Source organism: Rhea americana, unplaced genomic scaffold (genome assembly GCF_003343005.1).
Source record: "Rhea americana isolate MKP2758 unplaced genomic scaffold, rheAme1 scaffold_30, whole genome shotgun sequence".
Lineage (NCBI taxonomy): Eukaryota > Metazoa > Chordata > Aves > Rheiformes > Rheidae > Rhea > Rhea americana.
Window position 1 is genome coordinate 6,293,841 of NW_028186424.1, and position 27,159 is coordinate 6,320,999.

General features: G+C 38.9%; 1 protein-coding gene across 4 annotated transcripts in view; it reads left to right on the forward strand.

Moving 5' to 3' along the window:
• The first annotated feature begins 15,293 nt into the window (after positions 1–15,293).
• The window catches only part of LETM1 (leucine zipper and EF-hand containing transmembrane protein 1), a 35,599-nt gene continuing 23,733 nt past the window's right edge, over positions 15,294–27,159 (forward strand). For all 4 annotated transcript variants that reach the window (XR_014896436.1, XM_085309665.1, XM_085309666.1 and 1 more), the window contains exons 1-4: positions 15,294–15,480; positions 19,545–19,602; positions 22,208–22,664; positions 26,286–26,429. Coding sequence is in view for 3 of the 4 variants with exons in the window: in XM_085309665.1 (XP_085165791.1) it covers positions 15,402–15,480; positions 19,545–19,602; positions 22,208–22,664; positions 26,286–26,429 (738 nt within the window). In the remaining variant the exon portion in view is untranslated. The remainder of the gene's footprint in view (positions 15,481–19,544; positions 19,603–22,207; positions 22,665–26,285; positions 26,430–27,159) is intronic.

Here is a 27,159-nt window from a genome sequence, read left to right on the forward strand (position 1 = left end):
AAAAATTTTTGATTTATAACAATTTCTTTTATTACTCTCGAAAACTGTGTCCATACAGCTAAAGAGAACAAACGTTGTAAATGTGATCCCCCCTTAAGTTCTCTCTCTCTTTCTTTTTTCCCCTCTTTCCTTTCTACAAATACATAAAAAGAATCAGGCACTTCCTGCTATGCCTTAGGCACAAATTTAATTCCTGGTATATCCACTCTAACATATTCAGGAAGGAAGGAATAATCTCTCTGCGGCTGTTATGTTTTCATGGTGGCTGCAGTAGCTGCAGCTCAGATTGTCCATAAGGGACAAATGCTGGAGGAATCATGTAATGTTTGATCTTTGGGAGTAAGAACGAACAAGTCCACTCATAGGTGAGAATAATATGCTTAGACTAGCATTGTGCAATACACTGGAGCAGACAATGTTCCCACTTAGAGAAGACTACTATCTGCCAGAATTAGACGTATGAGAAGTATTCATACCAGCTGCAAAATGCACTGAATAAAAAGAATTATTTCTAAAATAAACCCCTCCATTTTCCAGATAGGATAAAGTAAGATTGATGAGGCTTCACTGGTAAAAGGTGGAATTTGTGAAAGAGGATGTTGTTAAGTGCTCTAGAGAAGAAGGATTTGCAAGAGAAGGATAAGATAAAGATTTGCCCAAAACAGGACTAGGAAGTGGCTAAGTGGGAACTATGAGCTGAGTGTGTGGGTGGGAAGGAGGCAAGCATTCACCCACTGAACTGTAAGACAAGAAAAAAGGCTGGCAGGGGGCAGATTTCTGTTTCTAAGTCTGCTTAAAATGAAATGACCTATCCATTTTTATTCTGTAAGACAGTAGAGCTGTTCATTAGGCTTTTAATGTTGACTTATCAGCTAGTTTGTCTTCTTGCTGTCAATAGTTCATACCTATACKTTCTTTCAATTGCTCTCTTTACCTCTCCAAAAAACCCACTAGATCACAGATCTCTTATCTGCCTCACCATAACTACCTTGCTTTAAAGATATCAGTTATTATTTTTATGAAGCACACTGCTTTGCCTTTTTTTTCTAACTTTCACCTGCTAGCAGTCAAGGACAGGTCCAACATGCCCTCCCACTGTAGATAAACCTTCTCCAGACCCCTGTGACAAGCTGATATTAGGACTGGATAGCACAGAATAGGTTATACCGCTGGTGTGAGAGGAGCTGCCTGGTAAAGCAGCTTTTCAGCCTCTTGGGGTGTATATCAGGAATCAGGATCTGGCCCTGTTTTACCATAAATTTGTTGTTTTGCTAAACACTTTCTGCAACTGATAGTAAACAGACTGGTTCGTAATTTAACATATTAAGATGCTCTTACTGTTGCTGTAAAAATGTATATAACCAAGAGATAAATCTGAGCAACAGAGTGGATTTGTGAAAATATCCACATAATGTTTTTCGACTCGCTTTCAGCCCCGTTCTTGGATTTGCTGGCTGAGACAATGTTTGGAGTGGAGTCACATGAGCAATCTGCATTTTCTTGCAGTATTCCTGAGCTGTTGCACCGCTCTTTTTCAAGCTAGATATTCTGTTGATCTTTAAATCTAAGCTCCTTCTTTTTAGAGTAATAAATCAAAATTATACAATGTTTAGGATTTCAATCAGAGAGATTATGTCAGAATTAGAACATTCCTGAGCGAAGGTCATATAAATCAATCCTTCAGTTATTCCATTTTCAGTTTCATTGTAATGAACAGTACCCTGCTTGCAGTGAGAAAGCTTATGGTGCTGGAATACTGATAAGATGATATTGCATTCAGAGTACATTTTCTGCTATTGGATGAAATCTGCAATGCGATATATGACATATGTATAAGGGTCTGTGTTGAAATGCCTTGAAATTGTCAAATTATAACATGCTAGAGATGAGGTTGGCTTGCAGAACCATTGAATCACCTTTATTGCAGGAGGAATTTTAATAATCAAAGTAATAACAAAACTCTTGTAGTAGAAATGTAAAAGAAAAACATACCACTCTTTCAAAGCTATCTTATTAAGCAAGTTAATATTAAGTCATTGTTAATTCTTAACATTGGGGTATAATTTTTACATTAGGTAGTAATGCCTAACAATTAACATAATTTTTCATACTTAAAGTACTTGACAAATACTGTTTGTTTTAATAACCTAATATAGTAGCTATGTTAATGGCTTGGGGAATTGTAATGCTGAGAAGTTAAAAGTCTTGAGACTGAGATCAGAGTGATGGGATTTGGTGTATATTATTCATGTATATTATTCATGTTGATGTCTAAATTCCTCTATTATCTAAGCATACAACCCTTAAATACTTGCTAATGTGTATATTGAACCTATGCTTGCAGGGCAGAGAAAAGCAAATGCACTCCTACTCATACACTTTACCCTGGGGAAACAGCCAAAGCATGTGTACCTGTATTTTTTTTATTTATTATGCATTTACACAGCCTTTCACTGAAGGCTAATATACCAGGGCCTGTATGTTCCAGCCTGTATATTAGCTTACTTCCCTTTTACCAACTCTGCACTTCCCATCAGCTTTCTGCTGGTTGATGAACACCAACCTTGATTTGCATGTGGCTTACTCCAGTTTCTGTGCACCCCTGCCCAGCACAGACTGACAGCTGGAGGCCACCGCAATGAGGAGGAGCTCTCCAGGGTTCTGCTTAACCTCAGGTACAAGAATTTGGGAGGATCAGGAACTGGGAAGAAATAGCTCAAATCTGCCCTTTGATCCATCCAGCTTGAATAAACTTGCAGTGACAGGGCCATGTCCAATGGGTATATGGGGCAAACAATGCATTGAATTGCTAAAGCTTCTCCGCTGCAAGGTTAAGCATGGAAACAGTAATTCTAGTAACTCTCCATCTACCTGTCTGCTTCATGATGTTCAGGGTAGTGCCCTGACTGTGCAGCTTGCAGACTTCTATGACATGTTCCTGGGAAGGACAGTTTAAGTAGGCCAAAGGAGGTGGGAACAACGCTCGCACTGGACAAGACAGCTGAGGAGATGGAAAAGGCAGAGCTTCAGTAATGTTCTATGATGCTGTAAGCCCAGTAAGTGGGCCTACAGCTGATGGATTTAGTTTCTAAGGATCTATTCAGAAATGATCTCATGGTACTGGGAACTGCGGAGTGCTACGGAAGAAAGGTGGACTGCTCTAGCATAGTTTTTTAAAAAAATTCTGATGGGAAATTTTAAGGGGACTTTAAACATTAGCTTTTTGGTTGTACTGGAAATCTAATAATATCACCTTTTTATCAGCAGCTTCAGCTGGGACATTTGAAAGAGTCACCCTCTCCACATTGCCAGACAGACTGACCTTGACTAGGACTAAGCAGTCCAGGGAAAACATTTGTGGAGATTTCACATTGATCAGAGCCTGTTGCTCTGGAGCATAAGAACTGAGGTTCTTGTGACAAGCATAAGACAAAGCATAAGGACTACAAAGACAGTATATGATGAAAAATTCAGGAACCAGAAGGAATGAGGGAGAGACAAAGAGGCCCAATAAGAAGTGCACTGGCATATTTATGCAGCTCTCCAAGAAACAAACACAGACGTTAAGCAGCTCATAAGGCAGGCAGAAATCTCTCCAAATCCTGATACCAGAACTAGTCAACTACAGTGTTAATTTGAATGTGGATACATGGGTGCAGTGCACCTTGACACTGTGGAGGCTTTAAGACAGGTTTGCCACAAGCACTTATGCACATGAGCTGGGATGCAGCAATACAGATGTAACCTTGGTGACAGAGCCAAGATTGAAGCATGCAGATTCATAGCTCCCAGCTCTATGCTCAGACCACTAGACTACCTTCTACATTTCTTTATCTGCAGTGATGAAATACAACACTCATTGCTCCAGGCGGAGTAGGCTAATGACAGCAAACCTCTAAGCTTGCCCTGTTTCTCATACTCTTTCCCTAAGCACCTATTCCTGGCTGTGATCAGATAGTGGATAAAGAGAGAAGTGGGCCTTTGGTTTAGCCTAGTGCTAGCGCTACAAGCTCATCTTGAAAGCTGACCCTCAGGTTGGATTCATATTTTCCTGTACATCAGTCCGACTTTGTAAAGGTCTGGGGGCAGAGGCTGCACATTTGTCCTGCAGTACCTTCTCCCTGCCTTCACGTCCTGTCTCAGCAGCATCTGCAACTCTTTGCTTCAACAGGTTTATGAAATATTTCAACTGAATTAAATATGTTGTTACTGATACATGAGAAGTATTGGAATTCACTTCATCTTTATTACGGTAACATGAAATTAGTTATGTTGACATCTCAGTAAAAAAGGGAACAAAAGCTATCATTTTTTTTTTACCGATGTAAATAAAATGACTTTGTGGATAATCCTGGTATGTTATATGCTAAAATTATTTTTGTATGATGCTTTCTGTTCCACAAAATAATGTAAATATATGGATTGCATTAGTGTTAGTAAGAACAGAATTTGCTCGGCACAAATAATCCATGATGTTACCTTGTTCCAGTTAATTTCTTCATTTAATGATTCTCCTTGTGATACTTAAGTTTGTCATAATAAAGGCTCTACTGGGATTCCAATCAGTGGTTTCTGAGGAACACCACTATAACAGTGAATTGAGAAGAAGGTCAGTGCCTCAAGCAATCTGGGAAAGTACTTGGATCTGAGAAAAATGTCTTTCCTATTGGTTTATTCTGATAAGTCAAAATTTTAAACAGAAAGATAACAGATAATGATTAATACAAAGTCTACTACCTCTGGAGAAATGTATACTTATCAAAGCCTGACACAAAAATCTTCCCCAACTATATCTGTCATTTTCCATTTGAAAAATACTGGCTTGTTCATCTTTTTCTTTGAAATGTGCTTAAACAGACAAAAAAACAGAATAGTCAGAGAAAGGAAACACCTTTGAGATTCATCCCTAATATATTTCCATTAATCTCAATGGAGTAGCAGTAATAGCATCTAGTCTATACGGTCTGCAAGGATAGAAATGCAGTTCCATTGACAAAAGGCACGCTCTGGTTAAATCAATTTCTATAGCATCTTGTCTCGACATATTTGAGAGCACTATCTTTCACAATTAATGTCAGCTCTGCTCTGGGAATACTCTTTGGTGGTTAACTGTTGCTGTTAGAGAGCTAACTTTAGATATAACACAGCTGGCTTATGTATTTTGCTGTTAATTTTTTTGGTAATGGAGCAACAAATGTTAAACAAACAACAAATGTTAAACAAACAAACTACTAGGCAGAATGCAGATTTTCCACCCAAGTAAATCCATTTTAAGGATAGGAAAACTGAGTATTAAAATTCTTTTGACTGACTCCAGATAGAAAAATCGATGATAAACCTCAGGAACCAATTTGAGTCTTAGGGTTTTCTTTTTTTCTTTACCAAGATTTCTAAGTCTCTGGAGTATCAGGGGTGGCACAAATGCCTCTATGAGAAGACCAACAATCTCTGGAATATTTATTTTTAAATTCATTCTTGGGAGGCTTCTCTTTTTGCACTTCCACTTACATCAGAGTTACAATAACAGAAAACCTAAATGACCCAACTCTAATACAGCACAAGAATGGAGGAAGAGGGCAAAAATTTGGGCAGAAATTGAAACATCGGAAATTCCATCTGAACATAAGAAAAAACATTTTTTTTTGAGGGTGGTTGAACACTGGACATGGTCCCGGGCAGCCTGCTCTAGGTGACCCTGCTTTGAGCAGGAGGTTTGAACTAGATGACCTCCAAAGGTCCCTTCCAACCCCAACTACTCTGTGATGCTGTGGAAAGTAGACATGATGTTAAGAGGGTGTCAAGAAAACACTGAATGTATTTGGGAGAGAGATCACACACAACAAAGAAGACAGACTGAAGAAAGAAGACAATGGGAAGCAAGCAGAAGGCAAATTTCTAATGTTTGTCTCCTCATTGCTTTCATGGTTAACTACCCAGTAGAGGGAGATGACTGTAATCTGTTGCCAGGAGGATTATGGCAGAAGTTAGACTTTGTAAAGATCTCAGAGGGGAAACTGCTGTGGTAAGAAAGCTGAAGAGGATACAAGTTCCTTACCCTGGCAGAGTTTCATGCTGCAAAATTCTGTGCAAGTTGGATTGAGCTTAACTGGATTTTACTGACTTACCTACTTAACTTGAATTGAACTGTATTGAAATCCTTCTCCTTCCTGGCCTAGCTTTTGCTATACTTTTTCAAAAAAAATCTCCATCTTTGTTAATGTGTTTGTTCTCTTGGACAATTCCCGAAGTAGTAAAGATGGCAGAAATAGTGTGGTGTTTGTTACCACCTGTCTGGGACTGCATGAACTTTCATAGCCCCCCAGCTTTGGCCTAGACATGCATGCCTGAAGTCAAGCAGCCTAAGACTCGCCTGAAGTCAAGTGGCCTGCAACCCACCTACAATGACCCTTCACTTCACCTCAAACACCTTCTTTTTGGTCCCAATTTAGGATCTTGCATCCTCCAGTTTTCATTAGCTGCCCTTGGATATTCACTTACCCTCTCTTATTTTTGCCTCTTTTTATTGTCAGAATGGAGAAGGCTCCTAAACCTCAAAGCAGGCTTCGGCATGTCCTTTCCTCAAGGGACACCAGGAAGGACAGTAGTAATGTATGCTTAGTATTAGAAAGAGGGCATAGGAAAAGAAGCTCATCCCTTGCCATGTCTGTGGAATACTGCAATACTGTGAAAATCAGTAGTTTAGGGACATCCAGAACTACACATTGTATCTAGAAAAGCATCTGTCGAGACATTGTTAGGCCTAGCTCCAATTAATTTATCTGTTTTCTTTTTGACTGTATTTATTTACACTTATGAGCTTTATAACATCCTGTGGCAATGAGTTCGTATGAAAAAGTATTTCCTTCTATTTGTTTTAAGCTCTGCTCCCTGATAAAGTGGTTGAATTATTGTGGTATTATGAGCAGTGATAACAACCATAACAACCACTCTCTATTCACTTTCTTCCCACCTTCACTGTTTTCCAGGCCTCTCTGTATCCCCTCCTGTGCAGGATGCAGGCCCCAATCTGGCTCCAGTTTACACTCAGATCCTTGAATAATATGGGGCTTTTCAGAGGCAAGCTATTAGCAGTGGTATCAGTCTTCTCCCAACTCTAACCTTGCCTCTCTGCATAAGAACTGTTGGATAAGCAAGTACATAACACAAACTCAGAAAAGATGCATAATTATTTCCACATACACTGCAAGACAGAAACACAGGAAGTTTGCAGTTGATAGTCCAGTGTCACAGATAGAAATGACTAGTCTAACGTGCTGTGAACTAAGTCAGAGCCAAAGCAATTATCTTAGTCCCATGAACCCTCAGGGTCAACTATACTCTCTATTACCATGCCCAATGCCAGAAAAGTTCTCTGACAAACACCAGCCATCAAAAACACTTCTTCCTCTCAAACTCTGCTACTAGTTTACTAAATGGTCTGTAGTTATATCCTGCTCGCTTTCAAATTCCCCTCAAGAATAGCATAGAGTTTCTGAGTACTAGCAGAGTCCTTTAACAATTCTGGTTTTAAGGATGGCTCTGTGTCTGTGAGTGCCCTGATCGGATCCTTAGCACAAACCAGGTTGAGGTAAATGTAAGATTGCATACTCTCAAAAATTCAAATGTAAACAATACATTTGCCTTGCTTATCCAAAGCAATCCACACAAATGGAAAGAAATAGGGTTACAGGACGTTTAAAGACCTGGAAGAGCAGCTGGCCACACTTTGTAAGAAAACTAGGCACAGGTGCTGGGATTCAGCCCAGGGCCCTGATTCCCAGCTGGCACATTGAAACCAGCTTCCAGTTCCAAGAGAGTTAGATATCTGTTCCTTGCGAGCGGAGGCCTCAGAAAGGGGAGGAGGTGGTTTCCTTAGCATGACAGGAGAGCACTGCTATCTGAGCTGAAGGGGAGTGGAGTTTTTCTGTTGGTATCTGTTGCATTAGTAATTAAAAATGACCAATATATATCGTATTGGAATGACTGTGATACTTGTCATCCTGACTGGCAAGTGGCCTGGATGGCTTCTTTTTTCCTATTGCTTACAGCAGTCCAACAGTTACTCTTGCTGTGTCCAGTGCAGCTGACAAACCGCTAGATGTTTGCAATCTCCCAGCTGAGGCTTCACACCAAAACTCCCTCCTGAAGTTGCATTCAGGGAAGAGTGCCTGCTTTGGGGACCCTTACTTCCCCTGGGTAATGCTCCAATCCAATAGTAAAGCTCTTTTATGTCAACTTTGTATTTTCATATAAGCAAGTAACTTGCTAGCCACAATTCATACAATCACCAAACTAGGATTAACGTATGTAATGCATTACTGAGAAAGTAAGTAATTACTTTAAGGTAACAGGACGTTTGGGGGTGACTGCCTCCTAAGGCTGTCTCTGAGGGATACTATAATAGTAATAAAGTGAATGGAGGCCTAAGACAGGCAGCAGAGAGGTTGCTGATTACATGAAAGCCCAGACAAAGCGTCCTGTGTTTCTGACGCCTGAAATCCAACCATAAAAGAAAAAGAAAGGATAGTGGTAAAGCACCACTGGCATGTACTTGTGCTCATGGCTCTTCGTTATTTTTCCATATTTTTACATCAGATTTTACCAGCTATTTCCCCCTCGATAGTCTCACCTACCTACACATCAGTCCAAATCAAGTACTGTCAATAGAGCTGTGGCTTCACTTGTCTTAGAGGCTGCCATTCTTTCTGCGTTACAAAAACAAAAATCAAGATGTTGATTTTCAGTCCTTTCTAATGCTTTATGATATTATGTGGCAAGCACCAAGATTTGTTTCTACAAATACATAGCCATGCACATTCCTTTACCACTCTAGGTCCGTTAATGTCAGGAATAGCAAAGGGATACGTGTATATGCATTTGTAGAACTGGGGCTAAACAGCTTATGTCCTCCTAAGTGCAGGGCAGAAACATCCAGGCAAACACTAATTTAGAAAATTTACAGTATAGAAGACAGTTGCAGAAAGGGAAAGCACACTGACCATTCCAAAGGAACGAACTCCTTTTTAAAAATCTCTTAATCTGCTTTTCATTATCTCTGTGGGGAGGCCTCTTGAGAAAAGCAGCTCTTTGACTTGAATAAAGGAGGGGTGTGGGCTTGCAGGCTGGAATGGGGAGGTCATTGTATGGCAGCACTGAGGACGGGAATGTTAGTCAGGTCAAGGAGAACAGGATAAAAAAGTGTGAGATCTACGTTACAGGCTTGGTCTGGATTATATGAGGTAGAAAGTTTAAACCTGAAAAGGTAAACAAGAGAGAATGACTCAAAGGCTGGAAAGATATATTCTGACAGGTAACATGGAGCATTTGGGCTGCTTGTTAGGAAGAAATATGGGCCAGGAGTGATAAAATCATCACCAAAGCCAGTAAGAGAGGTAACAATAGCCGAGACTCAAGAGGGCTAAATTCTGCACAGGAATTTTAAGTATCAGGCTTCAGCAAATCTACTCATCTACCTTTAATAACTTTCTTATTTGTTCTTTTACCAGAAATGCTTCCCTCCCTAGAGGCTTGCAAAGCCCCAGGACGGCGGGGGACAATGGGACTACGTAGCTTTGTGCCTGCTGCACTGTCGTACAACCGGGGGCATGTGCTGCACTGGCCAGAATCCGGTTGCCTTTCCCCTCTAAATCAACGCTTACTGCAAGCACCCTCAGCCTTGCCAACTGTTCCTGCCTTATGTTATCACCACTAACACAGCCCTTGAAGTAGCCCATTTTTCTTCCTGTCTTTTAGAATACAGAGGTAAAAATTCTCCTAAAATGGTGTACTGACCTGCTGCTGTTTCTTTAGTCAGGGCAAGCTTGATGGCATCCTTTAGTTTGTAGGATCCCTCCTATTTTTCCTGCGCTCCTGTAATACAGTCTCAATCAATGGGAATTTTGAAGTATTTGAGTGCAGGATCAGGTCTACTAAATCCAGGAGGAGGGGACTGTTCCTGTGGCTGCATGCTTTTCTTGTGTTGTTTTATGGTGGGTTTATGAAAGCAGAGGTGGCAGATTTCAGGCTTTTATTGACAGTAACACAACATTTGGTATTTTTTTCAAAGACCTAACTCTGAGAGGCAGATGATGGCATGAAATTGTTGGCTGTGTTTCTAACTGCAGAGAGAACTTGCAAACCTTAAAGATTCCAAAAATCTTGGAGGCAAAAATAATTAAAATACATATTTTTAAAGCCTGTCATTCTTAAAATCAAATCAATTACTTTGGAGGCATGACAGCTGATTTCAGATACAGCATTCATAACACTGTTGCAGCATCAGACTTCCTCCTATCATCTGGAATTAACAGGTGCATTTTTAACACTAGAGACTCTTTTTGTCTTTTTTTTCCCCAAATTTTTTCAAAGTCTAAATCAGTTTTTCATTATAGCTACATTCTTCCTTTCTTGCTCTGCATTTAGCCTGAACTCCGCCTGCCCTCCCTCCTCTTTTCTGTCCTACCTTGACCAGAACCTTCTAGCTTTTTCCTCCTGTCCTCTTCCAGTCCCATAGACAGTGGCGCCCAAAAAGACTGCTTTGTGCAATGATTATGCAGCTTTTCCTCCAGTTTGTTTCACATAAGCTCCATCTGCTGGTTAAAACTAGCATTTGTACATTTTTTTTTCCTCTATGAAATGCAAATGCTACTCTGTCCTCAGTTTGGAAGATTTTATACCTCACCTGTTTGAACTTCCCCAGCCGTGTTCTCCTTGTCTGCCTAAATGTCAAATTTAATTACTGGCAACCTATTCAGTTACTTCATAGGGCAAATCTGGGTCAGATCTATGCAATCTCTTAAAAGTATTGCTTTTCAACTTGAACAGGTAATTGCACTTAGGTCTGGAATGACTGCTTACTGAACACTACTACTGTCATGGAAATCTCTGAACAGCTTTTACATGTGTTATTGGAAAAAGCACCCAATAGAGATTGTTTCTGTACTGTTGCTAATGTGTAGGCACTGCCACTTGGTTTTAGCACATTACAGGCAGGACTGAACTTGTGACGGGATCATACACAGAGAGCAATTCTGTAATGCAGCTCCAACTTGAACTTTTACCTTTGGGCTTTAACATTTACAAGGCAACATGCTTTAGTTTCCTACGCATCTCCAAAAATCTGTGATTATGAATGGAGCATTTTTTTTAAGAACTACTAGTAACCTGTTGTTTTTCTCCTCCATTTTGTGTGGTAACTGTATAAGAGTAATGCCATTTTTTTCCAAACTTCTGTTGGGTGGTGGTGAATAAAGATAAGGTTAATGCCATACAGTTAACTCTATTCAGATAGATAACATGGGGATTGCCATGGAAATAGATTTTAAAGACTAAGAGTTTAATGCTACTTTCAAATACTTTATATGGACCTGTACCACGCTATAGCTCAGAGTCACCATTGTGCACACAAACACGATGCCTCAGCAGAGCAGTGGCAAATTTGTCTCCCACCAATGCTCCTACCTCCTCTTTCTTACAGCCCAGAGCATAGTGTGTTGCCACCTCCTTCCCCTCCACCCACTGAGTCTTATCTCCCTGACCCCTTGCTGCCTCTGCTGCCAGCTCAGTCTGCCATGTGGGGTACCGAGGCCTTGTTTGCATACTGAATGTGGCGGCTCTGGCCCTAGTGTCACAAGTTTGGTATTGCTACCTAACCATCTTCACAAGTTTAAGGGCAATTAGCTATGTATCTGAAGTCAGGAGTGTGGATCCTGTTATCCATCCTCAAAAAGAGCAACAGGAAAATGACCTAGGAAGTGCTCGAGGAAGGGCAACAACCATGGTCGGAATGGAGGGATGCCCCCTCTAACTGCACAGGATTTGGCAGGCCACAAGGGAATCCACTTTTAGCCATGCAGATTCCTTGTCATCCCCATATGCATTTGCCTGGTTGTTGTGAAGTGGGAAGGAGTAAGGCACAGTGGCAGCTAAACGTTTTTTAGAATTATTTAATACTGGAAGTCTGTTGCAATAGGAGATGGAGGTTTTCTGAAAGACCCTAGTGCATATGTAGCTATCTTACTTACAGTTTTGCACCTTGTCCATACTGATATTTGTCCCCCAACTCTAGACAGATCTCTAACTTCCTCAAAGAGAGTTTTATGTTCACCCGCTCCTTTTTCATTTCTATGCAAGCACTATACAGGTACAGGCATATTTTTATAGATTTTATGCACATAACCCTCTTAGAAAAATAAAACATTTTTTCTTTTTTCATATCACTTGGCTTTGTTCATGTACCAGTGAAATACATGTTTTGATATTCCAACAGATTATTACAGGCATCATAATTTCCTGTTGTTTGGGGCTTGTTTGTTTTGTAATTGTTTAGACAGTTCTCAGTTTGCTTGTATTTCTATTTAACATTCAGGAGAAAAAAARGATGTTTAATATAAAATAATAGTCTTGATTTTGTTTAAAGAGTGCATTAATTTTCATCATTCTCAGATATGTACTAAATTTGGCTGGAGGGAAGGGCTTATATTTCTTCCTTTTAGACTCCCAGCCTATTCTTGCTACAGAACACATCATTTTCGACAAGATGGCTGACAACTTTTCAAACAAGATGGTTGCTTTAAAATCAGGTCTAATATGGCTRTAACAACCTAAGACTTTTTAAAAATTTAGGAAACGTGTATCACTTTTTATTCCTGCAATGAATGTTTTCTGTGTGAACTCAGACTGTTGGTCTGAGCAGACTGGAAGATGTTTTTCTTTAAAGCAAAAACTGACCTGCATGGAAGGCTTATGTATAACCTACAGTCACTAGGCTTTTTCATGCGGCAGTAATTCATACAAGTACTTTAAAATCATTATTATTTTTTTTWAAAAAATAAGCATTATTCTGCAATACTTGGTAAGTGTACAAAATCAATTAGTGTTTTGAAACTGTGCATCTGCTTTCACAGAATGCATATTTCCTTTTACAGTGGAAAACTGTAACTTCCAGAAATAAACAAACCTGGAACAAAAGGGTGTACAAAAACGTAACAGATTCAGTTCTGCAAAGGCTCATGTATGTACATTATCTGGCACACTGAATACTGCTGAAATTAATGAAACTGTTCAAATTCTGGTTACTTGCGTGCTTAAATGTACTGAGTCTTCTGTAATCATCTCTTTGTTGTCTGATATCTCGTCACTAGTTTAATGACTTCAGAGCACATTATTCGTGTTGTATAGACTTCATATAATGTTTCTACATAATTAAGCAGCTTTGTTAAAAGATCGGCCATTAGTTGCCCCATTTCATTTGCTTTAGTTGTCAGCCAGCCATAAAGAAAAAAGAATAACAAGGGAAGGATACAAACCCATGACTAAGAAAAATGTGCAGATTGGGAAGATACTGTTTTTTGGTTTAAGATTGTCGTATTAACATAAAGCATCACTGTTAAACTACATATTTTAGATAGTTTTAACCATTAAAATATATTACTGTATGCCGTATTTAAGCACTGTACAGCAAACAGCTGTGTAAAAATTTTGCAATGCATCTGGGAGCGTAACATTTAGAACAAGCTCTAATAAGTACATAAATAATAACACCCATTATATTGTTATAAGTACTAAATTTAAAAAGCAGTATTCCTTTTGTCCTTTTAGATATGATTATCTAAAGATATAAGTGAAAAATGTAGTATCTGGATTTTTTTGAGAATTTGCTCAATTGAATACCCCATCTCCACACATTCTTTTGAATGAAAAATAAAAGTAGTATAAATTTATCCTAGTTTTTTCATACTTAGGAGAAACCTGAGGATTTTCTTTAAATACACAAAAAGAACTTCAAAAGATTAATTAATTTCCTGCATTTGTTAAGTCTCAAGCCTGAAAGAATGATTTAAGAAACAAGTGTGCTTTTCCCTGCTATATAAGATGCTGTTTCAGTCATTCATGCTTTGGATCAAACCTGAATATTCTGCTACCATTTACAGACAAAGAAAACCAGCACCTATTTTCTTTGGGACTTAGGCAGCTGTATAGGTGATTAAATGCCTGGCATTAAAAATAACCTTGAAATTTAAGCCACCTAAAACCACAGTATCTTTAATCATGGTTTTAGCACTGTTCTTGAGGCAGCCATCTTGTTGAAAGTGGGAGTCAGCCATCTTGTTGAAAAGTATTTGCGACAGCTTTTCCCCTATGTTTTAGAGCAAGGCAGGCATTCCTTGTCACCCAAATCTCATATACATATTCCCCCCTCAAAAAAAAAAAAAAAAAAAATCATTGTTCTCAGATTAAACTATGTTTTTTTGCGGTTTGACCCTGGTTACTCTGTGTCTCTCTATATGATTAAAAGCTAAGCAAAATAAATCATAGTGTTTAATCCTGTATTAACTGAGCAGTTCAATATTTGATAAAAGATCATAATGCTGGGGCAGGAGCAGACTGATACTTGAAGAATAACATGCTACTGGTAGGCAAACTAGTACTACCAAAGGATATGCTGSTGACTGAGTAATCTATGCACAATTTTACATCTAAAGTGTCTATCTGCAAAGCTCCATGACAAAGGTGTTTTTTCCATTGCATCCTGCAAAAAAAAAGCAGGCAGTACGTACGTATGCAGAAAACAGACCATGCTCTTAGGGGCTGCTAAGCAGTTCTTAACGCTGGCATACATGTCAGATTTTAGCCCCAGATCTGCCTGTAAGCAGCTGCTACTCACAGAACACCATTATACATAGGTCTTGTTATTGTTATGGTAATTAACGTTTGAGGTACTTGGCTGTATTGGCCTTGATTTCTTAGAGCAGTTTTATGAAGGGTGATAGCACAGTCCACTTTGCAAACTAYATTTGTTGGGGCAGACGGTCTCCTTGACCTTGCCTTTGCTAGCAACTTCGCTGCCTTCAGCACAGCTAGGGATTATCAGACTGCGAGCCTGGGGCCTCTGGTGCTCTGCCCTCAGGTAAACACGCCTGCTTTGCCTGCATGGCGGCTCACAGGGCCCTTTGGAGCCCACAGAGCTCGGGAAAGGCTGCTCTAATCCAGGCTTTGTCGGCAGGTTTCTGCCCGCGCCGCCCCCGCCGCCCCCCTCCCCGCGCATAGCAGGGCTGCCAAAGAGGCGAAACGGTTAAACGGCCGCCGCGCCCCAGGGAAGACTACACCTCCCAGCATGCACCGCGCCCTCCCCGCCCCCAGCTCGCCGACTGATCCCACCTCGGACTACAATTCCCGGCGTGCTCCGCGCGTCGGGCTGCGGCAGCTTACCGTGCCCGCTCCCCGAGGACTACAATTCCCGGCGTGCCCAGCTCCGGGGAGGTGGTGCTATGCAAATGTGGCCGGCGGCCGCGGCTCGGCGCTTCTGGGTGTGTGGGGATCGCAGCGTGGGGCCTGGGCGACGGGACATGACGCAGCCGGGAGCCCGCTGCCGCCGCCGCTGCCGCTAGCCCGCCGCCAAGATGGTGTCGATGCTGCTGCAGACCTGCGGCCGGCGCGTGTGCCGCCTGCCGCGCCCGCTGCGCCGCGCGCCCCAGCCGGGTGAGGCTCCCGCTGTGGGCGGGAGGGCGCTGCCGGTGAGGGGGGAGGGGAAGGGCGGCGGCGGCCGGCGCTTCGGGGCCGTCCTGGGCGGCGAGCCGAGCCGAGCCGAGCCGCGGGCGGGCGGGCGGGAGGAGGCCCGCAGCAAGCGGCTTCGCCTCGCCTCGCCCTCGGTGCGAAGGCCAGGGTGTGCTGGCCGCTCCGCTCTCCTCCGTGTCCCTTAGGAGAGAGCGGGAGGCTCTTTGCTTACCCCGTCCATTTTACGAAGAAAACTGGCTTTTGGCGGGTGGCGTGGGCTTTGAAAGCAAAAGGGAAACCCAGCGCGCCGTAGCTTTTCCATCCCCAGTAGAGATAATTCGGCCGTTTAGGTATCTCTGGGCTGTAGCATTTAGCGACACGAAGCAGCTGACAGCTCCGGAGGTGGGTGAGGCCCGCGGTTGCTTTTTACGCCTGCGGTCTCGAACCGTGCGGGCTTTAGCCGTGGGATGAGGGAAGGCCGAACAGGGTGATTTTTTGCCAGCAGTTTGTCACCGACACTCAGATTTGGCTTCTCTCGGGTATCAGTCACAACCTATCGACCGTATGGGTGCCTGTTCGTTTTGCTAACTTCTCGGTTACAGGTAGTCACTGAATTATAGTGGCTTCCTCTAGTTGATGTTTTTCTTGCCACTCTTCTGAAGACATTTATTTAGGCTGAACTTGTACAGGACTCGAACAAAAAGTTGGCATATTTTAGCCATCAAGCTTATTAGAATAGTAAAGAAACACATTCCTGTACCTTAAACAAAAACTTTGACTGTTCTTGTGGCATGGTATAAGAAGAAACAATAGAAATTGCTGCATTTTTTGCATTTTGTAAATCTTAACCCTAAATGAAAATTCTCATTTGCTGTGATAAAAATCAGATCACTTGTGTGCTGTAACATACTATGCTTATGGTATAGTCAGTGCTTTTAGTTACAACATGCATCTGTTGTTAAGCCATTATACAAGAATTTGTATCATTAAATAATGCTTTTACTTTTCTTAGCTCATCTTCTTTGCTTTATGTGTAAGTAGTCTAAGATTAAGTTAACGCTAAGTGCTTCTAAGAATCCTAAATGTTCTTCCAGTAAAGATCAAGCTATTAAGTACTGCAAGCTTATACTTCTGGAGGGACTTGTCATGTTAGCCCTTTATTTTTAAGAACTTTAATAATAGTAACAGTACACAGCTATTTTATGTTTAAAATTTTGGTTTCAATGCTTTATGTTTAAAAATAAAGACTCTCATGACTTCTTTTCCATGAGGCATATGTTTACATAAAGCTTTCCTGGCACTATTGCCTTTCTTACTTCCAAAACAAGTAATTCTAATGTAAGTTTCTTAAATGGACAGTGTCGAGTATGGTGAGGTGCATTCATCTTGTTCAGGCACACTTGGATGTCGTCTTGTCTTAGAAGCAAGGACTCTGAACTTTCCTCCTCCTTTTTCTTAAGGAAGTACAGGCTAGCTTGCTCTTATGTACATGGATGTAGCATAGACCCTGCAACACGTAGAGTGCCTGTCTTTGGAATTAACAAAGGTGAAATTAACAGTTATTCTGTAGAATCTTTCAACAAAATGTGTATTTCTGTGTTCCCATTCACACCCGAAGTGGCAGTATGACAGGAAATGTTCGAGTCGGCATGTTTTCTTCCTTATGGTAACCATGGAGCTCTGTGCTTTGGCCCCTTTTTCGGTGTTAATGACTCCTGCTTGTAAAACGGAGATGAGTGAAGAGAAAGTCTCTTGCTGCTATGGGATTTTATCTAAGGAAGCCCAAGCTAGCTTTTACCTCTTCTTGATTTTCCATCTTTTTCTACGAGCACCTGTCTGTAGCAGGTAATGTATGTCTTAGTCCTCTACTGGTAGGACTTGAATTCTTGGTGCTGGAATCTTTCATACAAGGTAGGCTTTGTATGCCTTCTGGTGCTGAGGTAGAGAAAGAGATCACAGTGCTGGGACTCACAGCTTTGAGTACTGCTCTGCTTTACCCAGCTCTCCTTAGAGTAAGAGACATCCTTTTGAGATGGCTTGACTCTCAAGTCAAATTCAGGCACTGATCTTTCTGTGAATATTAGAGAATGCCTTCACAGAGTCTCAAGGCTTGCTTTGAGAACTAGAAGGAAGACTGTATATCTCTATGTATTTTTTCCCCGCAGCTCTTACTTGCAGGGACAGTGAATACCCGTTAAAGTTTGGTGTAACTTGAGGTGGAGAAATCCTTTTCCTTTGACTTGTTAATGTCATAGAGTTGCTGTAATAATGCCAGAGTCCACTTAGCATGAGGCATCCCTTCATTATTGACATGTTTCTTTGATAATTCAATTTCTTTTTTTCCTCTCCCCTCCACAATACCTTCTGGTTGCCCCTTGTGATTTATGAGGGGTCTCTTTAACAGGCTATTTTGCTGGGCAAGGTTTTTGCCAAACAGTTTTGGTAATGCATTTTCTCAGAAATAGCTGCTTCAGATTTTGTCATAGCTTATACCCTGGCTTTGATAATGGAGAAGAATAATGAGTACCTTGTACCTTGCTGTCTCTTAGGACTGACCAGACATAGTAGGTTCCACATGAGGGAAACAACTGACAGTATGCCTGTTCCAGCCTGCCATTTTTGTTACAGTTGCAGCAAATTCTAGAAAGACCGGCAAAGAAGAGCATAGGCATTTTGGAGTTTTGCTCATGAGGTCTTCCTCAGTTCTATGCAAGAGTCTTTTCTTTTTGCAGTTGGTACTGGCCAGCTATTGAGTCTTAGCAACTAGGTCAATACAAGATCTTTTGAATTTCTTTAGGGAGTTTAGGATTCTTTCTAGTGAATTTGGGGATGATTTACAACAGATGTGGATTGGTGCAGTGATTAGGTAGCATTTTATATATGTATTATGGTGCTTTGGTGGTGCTGTATTTCTTAAACTTGTATTTCTTTCAAACTTGGCCCTCTTCTGAGGCACGGGATTCCAAGCTAGACTTTACCATTTGCTGATAAATTAAATAAGTTTATTGCATGAATGGATGCTGCTTGGGTCTGTGCCTGGACAAAGGTGCACATATAAGTCTAAGTCCTCTTTGTGGACTCTAGTCCTGATCCTGGATATTATTATAACTGAGTTTGAGTTACTGTTTTGGTTAGAATTCATTTGGTGGTGCATCCTGCTTGCTGAGAAAGCCAAGTGTTTTTATTTGTTGAATCAGTCCCTTGCTCTTTAAGACAATTTGTTTCCTTTGCAGAGAGATCCAGAGGTATGGCTATTTTTACTTGGTGATAATCCAAGTAGACAGCAATGCTTTAGAATGTCATTGCAGTTCCACCTCTCTACTGATGTATATTCAGATTTCTATTCAAACATTATCTGTTGTCCTCCTAAAGAACATCTCCATCCTAGACACTTGGTTGGTGCTGCATTTGGATCATCTAATACCATGCTGCCATGGAGCCATTCAGAAATTATATTGCTTTCAGTGCAGTTTTGCCTGAGATAGTCACTTTTCTGAGAGACTCAGCAACTGATCTTCAGGCAATTGAACCAAGTACAAGCAGTCCCTTGCACATTCACAAAGTGTGATTGTGCATTTGGTAGTATACGATATTTTTGGAGATGTTGACTGTGTTACCAAATTGCTTCCCACCCTTCTCCTCCTTTCTGTCCTGTGAGGCAGAGGATTACAGGTTGGTAGAAATGAGAACATTGCATTGCTTTGACTTGTATTGGAATAGGATGAGGTATCTGGGCTTGAGTAGTTGATACATGGTTATTACCAAAGCAAAAAAAATATTCCAGTGTTGGATGGTTAACATGTGCAATTGTCTGGGTGTGCACACATAAAACAACACATCTTCAGGAATTCCATTTGCTATTAAGCAGCTTCTTTTTTGTGGTTTTTAGTAACAGATATTTCTAAGAAAATATTAGCCCTTTAAAATCAGTTTTTGTATGTAATTCCCTAAAAGGATATTATTTGCCTGTGTTTCAGTGTGAATGCTAATATTAATATATATATATATATATATATATATATATATATATATATTTTTTTTTCCCCTAGTGAACCTGGGAGATCGGGCTTGTCTTAGCTGTACATCCCTGAGACTGGCAAACAAAATGTAAGTAAACATGAACCTTTTTCTAAATTCGAAAGAGTACCACACAGTCCTTTATTGTACTGTAATAGAATGTCATTTTTGGTCTTCTAGACAAAACATGAAAGTGTTAGCTTCAGCTTATGTTACTGACAGAGCGAAGGAATTCTGAGTTTTACTGTCCTCATCTGCCTAGGTTCTTACTCTGGGCTCAAAAGGCATATGTGTGGATACAAATTTCCTAACACCCTTCCTTGGAGTATTAAAATATTTACAGTCTGCCCCCTCAGGAAACAGTTCTCAGATCTTCTAAGCTTCTGTTTGATAAAGAACATAACAGTAATTCATTTATTTTTTTTTAGTCATGTTAGTTCTATACGACTTTGTATATGTATAGTTGAGCTAGTTCTTATGTATTTTCAAATCATGGTTTACCTTTTTTTTTTTAAGCAGATTATTATATTGGGCTTCTCTCTTGGAAAAATAGAAAGTCAGCGTTTTAAATGTATGTAATACAAGAAAATATTGGGACAGAAATCTTCGTTATTGTTACAAGAAGTTCTTTAGCCAAAAGTTGCTGTTAATGTAATGTTACTGCTTTAACTAACAAACTAGTGTCACCATCTAACCTGCATCCAAAAGCAAGGAGCTCTAAGGATACTGTGGACAGCAACATGTTCCCCCACCCCGCTTTTTTYCCTGTTTTTGAACTAACCTTTCTATCTCTCTGCTTATAAGAATCACTGCTGCTCTGCCTCCTCTATTGCTATACTCTTAAACTTTTTTTGGCAAGTTATTTTAAAGCAAGAAGTCAGGAGAAGATGCAGTGCTTAACATTTTTGTGCCTGAAAGCAACTAGTGAAAAAGATAGTGTAATTTAAATGAGTAGCTAATCTGTAATTACTTATGAGATACTCACCCTGGCACACAATATTTGAACATTCCTTTGATGTGGGATGGTTTTATTGCATGGGCATCTCTCTGTGCCTGCTTGACTCTTCCTTGGATGCTACAATAAAAATGTACTTTTGCCTTGAGAAAGTACTTGGCAAAGTCCGAATGTTGCCTGTTCTTTATCCTATCCGCAGATAAGCCATATTAAGGTTCAACTTTGTATAATTTTGAAGAGACTGGGGAAGAAGAACCTGCCTTCATAACTCCTAAAGAGACAGGAATTTTATGTACTACATCCTGTTAGTGAAAGTTTCGGTGTGTTCAAAGAGAGGCATTTCTTGCAAATATAATTTATTGAAGATTCTGAACTTGTGCTGCAGAGCTGCTTTCCTATTTCCAGAAATTTATCAGAGGAACTTAGTTTGTAAATTTGGAGCTGTGCTGTTGGAAAGTTCCTTTATATAGAGGCAGAGTGGAATGATCTATACAGGTGTTTTAATCTGGTTTTGAGTGTGTATTTTATTTTCTTAAATTGTAATATTGGTTCAAGCATGTAGTTTGATAGAACTTCTAGCTAATTAGGAAAATGGTTTTGTAGTTAGGTATATTTAAGTAGTAATCTGACTATGATGACATCTGATGGACAGATACTTAATTATTCATTATGTTCTAGCTTATGATGAAACTTACTTTTTAAAGAAATACGTTTTGTCAATATTTTTGTTTGTAAGAAGCTCTGTTTGAATGACATTAAATGGATAAAACCCTATGATTGTTTTTTGAATAAAACTAAAGGTAAACAGGATAAAAGGGAAAAATTATGTTTATGAAGTATTTTGAGGTGAAAGTTGAGTGAGTGAGGGTAATACAAGTGTGCAATAAGGTTTTCTGTTTTTTTTTCTAGTATTCTTCAGAACTATAGAACTACTTCTACCTATTTCTTACTCACTGAAGAGAAATACACTTTCTGATTTAAAATGTTGAGTTTATTTGTCTAGTACCAGGGCTTAGTGAACAAAAATCCTAGTTGTTTCTGTCCTGTACTGGCTTTTTAATGGCCACATCATGGAAATCATTTAATACTATGTTTACTATTTAAGTTTGCCATAACCTTTTGAAAAACTGAGTTAGAAACTTTCTTGCATATAATAAGTGGTTCTAATGTCTGTATGATTACTGTTCAGGGTTTGTTTTTTTTTTTTGAATAATACTTTCATTCTAACTTCAGCTTATGTTTAATTAAAAGAAAAAGGGCAGAATAATGTGGAAGTGTGTTGGTCCTATATATGTCAGTTCAATATCATGATGGATAATAAAGGAGGAGCTATAATGAAAGGAGATTTCTCTAATGCTAATTCTCTTCCCCCTTACCTAGCACCTGTCCCAAGTTTATAACTTGTGCTTTCTTTAGTTGTCTTATATAATAAGACAATTAATAGAAAAGGATTTATTACTTATGATTTACAGATTCATTTTTATTTTTTAAGTGGAAAACACTTTTGGTTGCTATTCTTTGTTTAATTCAAGTAGAATAAACTACCTTTTACTGGCGGTTTAAGGGAAAATACCCAATGGGTTATTTTTGTTGTGAAATAAAACTGATCGATCTTTTCAGGAATAGAATTCTTGGTCTTGAGCTTCATAGTTCTTTTTCTTAAATATGTGCTAGATGTTTCTCAAGTGATGTAGCATCTATCGCTAATTTTTGAACACTTTTTTTTTCTTTCTTTTAAAGGACTGTACACTTTAAGTATTGCACTAGTATGCCTCCTGTTTATGCATACTCCAAAAAAGATTACTACTGTTGTTGGACTAAAGGGTCTGAACGAATGTACTTTTCTGTTATGAGCTCCTCTGGCTCATGGACGCCACTTGCGACAGTGGGTGTTTTAGGTCCCCAGTATCTTCCTGTTAGATGGTGGCATTCTTCTCATCCCCTTCAAGATGACTCCATGGTTGAAAAATCACTGAAGTCCTTGAAGGACAAAAACAAGAAGTTGGAAGAAGGTGGTCCTGTATATAGCCCAACAGAAGTAGAAGTTGTTAAAAAATCTCTTGGACAGAGGATTGTGGATGAGCTGAAGCATTATTATCATGGCTTTCGATTATTGTGGATTGACACAAAAATAGCTGCAAGGATGCTCTGGCGAATACTTCATGGGCACACTCTGTCTCGTCGAGAACGTAGACAGGTACTGAGTAAATAACAATTTAATTTAGTATCCTGAATTATTGTTCCATTTTATTTAATCTGAATTAATTCTGTYTCTTTTTTTGTTCCTAGAATTAAAATTGCTATGCGTCTTTCTCCCCATTGTGTAGACATTAAAAGTTTTGGGTTGGACTCCAAACCATTTTTAACTCATTTCCCATTACTAATCTAGGAACCTGTGATTTAAAATAATAGAGTATTTTTTTTTTAGTTATGTGGCTGTTATGTTTGTAGATTACACATGATGATATACAGTTTCCTTGCTTATAATTAAACATAATTGTTTTTAAAAAGCTGACATAGATTTGTTGTTCGCTTCACAGAAAAGCAGCGAATTGTTTTGGGTTGGTAAGTGGTCAGCAATTGTAATTTGTTCTCAAGTTGCCATCCTGCTCCCTGTGTATACATCATTATCTTCTCAATTTTTTCACTTTAGCTGGAAAAATAGAGGGAAATCACTTCTAGTAAGGGTTGGATTTATTTTAATTCTGTGGGATTTATTTAGCAGAAGGAAAGTGGCAGTCTAATTGTGTGATTGATATTCAGATATTGCTATTTCGGTTAGAAGAATATTTGTCAGATAACTTTAGACTAAAAAGAAAAGTAGAAAAAATTCTTAGTTTTATACTTTTGTTTCTTAATATAATCACAGACATATTATCACATCTGGTGATAATAGAACTGTCTGTCCCTCAGTGACTTAGTGGCCTGGCATGTGGCCTTCCTGAATTTTATTTTTTGTTTGCAGATGTATGATTCTAATATCAATTCCCTTATTTTAAATAAAAAAGGAATTTGTGTGGATATACTGATTTAGCATAGTAGTATGTGTAATTACATTAGCGTACGTGTGTGTATGTGCAGTCCAGTGCAGAAATTTGGGGAAAAAAACAGTTCTAACAACTACTGTCCTATCATTTTCTCGATCTAATTCTATGTTTTCTTTGTATGGAGATAGAGTGCGTCTTCTCTCTTGAACAGACTTAGAACCCAGAGTCATTTAAAAGCAAACCAACTCACACCTGAACAAAATCCTTTATACATGCTTATTTTAAACTTTAAGTCTGTTTCAGTAAAACTCTTTTTATTTTTCTTGTTTAATCAATTCAGCCTTAAAATGTAGTATGTGGGTTGATACAAAGAAATTTTATCTTTTTATGACAATTAGACACAATTTTGTAAGATTTACTCCTGAACTTTTTTTAAAAAAATTAATCTGAAATGCATACTGCTTTAAATGTGTTGAACTTTGTATGAGCTGACAGTCCCTGGGAAAAAATCAAATCTTTACACAAACTGACAAATGAGTTATTTCTGCCTGCTCTTTCCTTCCTCTTTGGAGGCAATAATGAAAAGATATCCAAGTAATCTAACCAGATTACAAGCAAGAGTAATATGGCTAGGGCAAGTGAGCCATTACTTTTGTAAACCAAAAATCAGTTACCAAATTCTGTCTGTGCAATTGCTGGGTGGTTTAGATTCAGAACGGTCACAGGTCTGTGCTTAGGAGATAAGTTGTGAAGAAATAAAACTTGCAAAATATGATACTTACTGACAAAGACCAGTTGCTTGGCTGCTACTTTCTCTAGCAGGATAATCTGGGACATTGAAGTGAGATGACAAATATCGCTGAATTTACAGCACTCATATGCTTGCTACAAACTCCCTGCTTTGAGGAGAAGGGAAAAGTGGGGTATTATGGTACATGAGCTGTAGTAGGAGATACAGAGTAGTCACAAATTTTCATGCTGTGCTTCCAAATAATTTGTGTGTTATCGTGCACCGTTGTATTAGGTTCCTGTACAAAGCTGGTTTTGGTGGGTTAGTGTAGGGGCAGTTCCATGGTTTATGTAAGCTGATCCAGGACATTGCTGCTGTGTGAAAGGCCAGTCCTGATCAGTATCTGAATGCACRTTCTCCATCTCTCCTTTGGGTTGGCACTAATCCCTTTTTGTGCATCTGTGTATACATTTATGGGTTTATTTTACCTGGATTAGTAGTGTACCTTGACGTTGTGTGAACTGCTAGTGCACGTTCGTGACTTTGTATACGTTACCTTAGATTGACTCTAGGTTAGCTTAGTCTGGTTATAAAATTGCTTTCTTAGAATGGTATTTCAGCTCATATGAGTACTCTTGCACGCCATATAAAAATAGATATAGGATAGAGATAGGAACATTGTATTATGCTCTACGTAAATTTTGAATTGGGGTGGGGGTAGGAAGTACCTATTCTTTTTGTGTATTGCCATTAAAATTCTCTTCCAAAGAGTTCTTGCATCTTTTTGAACTCTCTCATAGTCATTTATCTTCTATTGTTAGATAAATGAGAATATCTTAGAGTCTGTAAACAGTGGGCCAAAATTTCCTTTCTGTGAAACTGAATTTTGTATATATATACATACATATATATATATATATAGAGAGAGATATTTTTAGATTATATATATATGTGTATATATATATATATATATATATATATATATACATATATATATAATCTAACTTTAGAACTGTGGAGTTTTGTGTTTTCTCCAGACAGCATTTAAAATTTTTGTTGGCTTTATGCTGATATAACTCTGTGACTTTTACTGGTTTCCTATTCTAGCAAAGCAGTTCTAGAGGATATTCAATTTATACTGGCTTCTGCTCCTGTTCCCCTGGTTGGCATGAGTTATGTGTGTGTATAAGCATGCTTTTACTTGGGTAATAGTATTTATTTAGCTAGTTCTTGCCAATCATAACTGTGTTTATCAGGTCATGATGATGATTGACAGTGCTGTGGCAATACTGACTGCAGTGTACATCTGGCCTTCAATCTCTGATTTAGAAGCCTGACGCTATTCCTAATACATTGTTATTTGCTTAGTAAAATGATGTAGAGTGGGGCAAAATCTCTACTCCTTAATATAAACCAAGTTATTAAGCTTCCAAATATCTCTGAAATATTTGATTATAGGCTGTACAATCTATTATATACATTTGTGAGTGTATAGAAATTAGACTTTATTTCGTGCAGTTGAAGATTTAGTAACTAATACATCTGCCTGTTTCAGAGGATTACTGCTCTAGAAAAACTGTGATTAAAAAAAAAAAAAAAACACACTAAGCTGGTCTCATTACCCTGGAATTAAATGTACATTGCAATTGTTACAAGGCAGAGGGGGAGGGATCTTTCATTTTATTCTTGATTACTCAGTCCATAGGAGCTCATGCATGTAAGAAGTGGTGGAGCACAAATAAAGATGAATAAAAGAAGTTAAGCAGCTTTAACAACAACAAATGACCGCCTCCTGTTTTCAGGTGCTTTTAAGAGGTTTAAATGAGATACTTGCTCAATAATCCTATTGAGACACAGGGAGCTTTTGAAATACTTTCTATAGTGTTGAAAACTGGTGAAACTCTGGCACTCGGTAGTCTATGGCAACTTTAAGGAAAAGATACTAAAAACTTTGTCACATCCTTTTTGTTCCTGTTACTTTAAATTTTCTTTGTAGTTTATGTGTCCGTGTGCTTAAACTGCAGTATGTAATCACATCAAGTATTTTTTAACATCTAAAATTTTGCTTATCAATAAATGCGATTATATGTTTTTCTTTCAGTTCCTTCGAATATGTGCCGATCTTTTCCGCTTGGTTCCTTTCCTGGTTTTTCTTGTTGTCCCATTTATGGAGTTTCTGCTTCCGGTAGCTCTTAAGTTGTTCCCTAATATGCTACCCTCTACATTTGAGACAAAATCTAAAAAGGTAAGCAAGTCTGAATTTATAATTCAATCAGATGTTTTGGAAAAATTCAAACCCAATATTTAAAGTATTACTTAAATATGTTTTATGCCTGCTGTACTTGTATGTAGAATCTCATTAACAGAAGTCATGATTTAGTTTTTGATGTTAGAGTGCAAGTGCTTTTGTTTGTTACAATGTTACACCCATTTAAGAAGAAAATTGTAATAGTTTGCTTTTATTTTTACTGATTCAGTAAAATTCATCCTGCTAATCCAGGCAATATTTAGTTTACACATTATTTGATAACAATTTCAGCAAGAGTATTGGACAGTTTACAGATACTAGGTCATTTTAATGATTCACAAAGATCTATACTGCTCTATAAATTAATAACGTACTATTACTGACTTTTTAAGCCAGAGTTAAATTTTATATAAAGTATTGATAGATTCAGAATGGAAAAATGTACATACGCATTTTTGTAGATACACACTCAAGTACTGTTGGGCAGTTAGGATTTTGGAGCAAACAGTGTTGCAGTGCTTAGGAATAACATTTTTTTTTCTTATTTGTCACATGTAGAGAGCTCCTTTGTTTTAGTAAATAAATACAGGAAAAAGCTGTTCTTTGAAAAATGAAATGGTGCTCAAAATTTGCATAGGAACCTCAAAACTTGAAATGCGTTTATTTAAGGCTGAAATGGACTTTTATGGTGGTCGGTCCAGGTGATCACAATATAGATCTTACAATT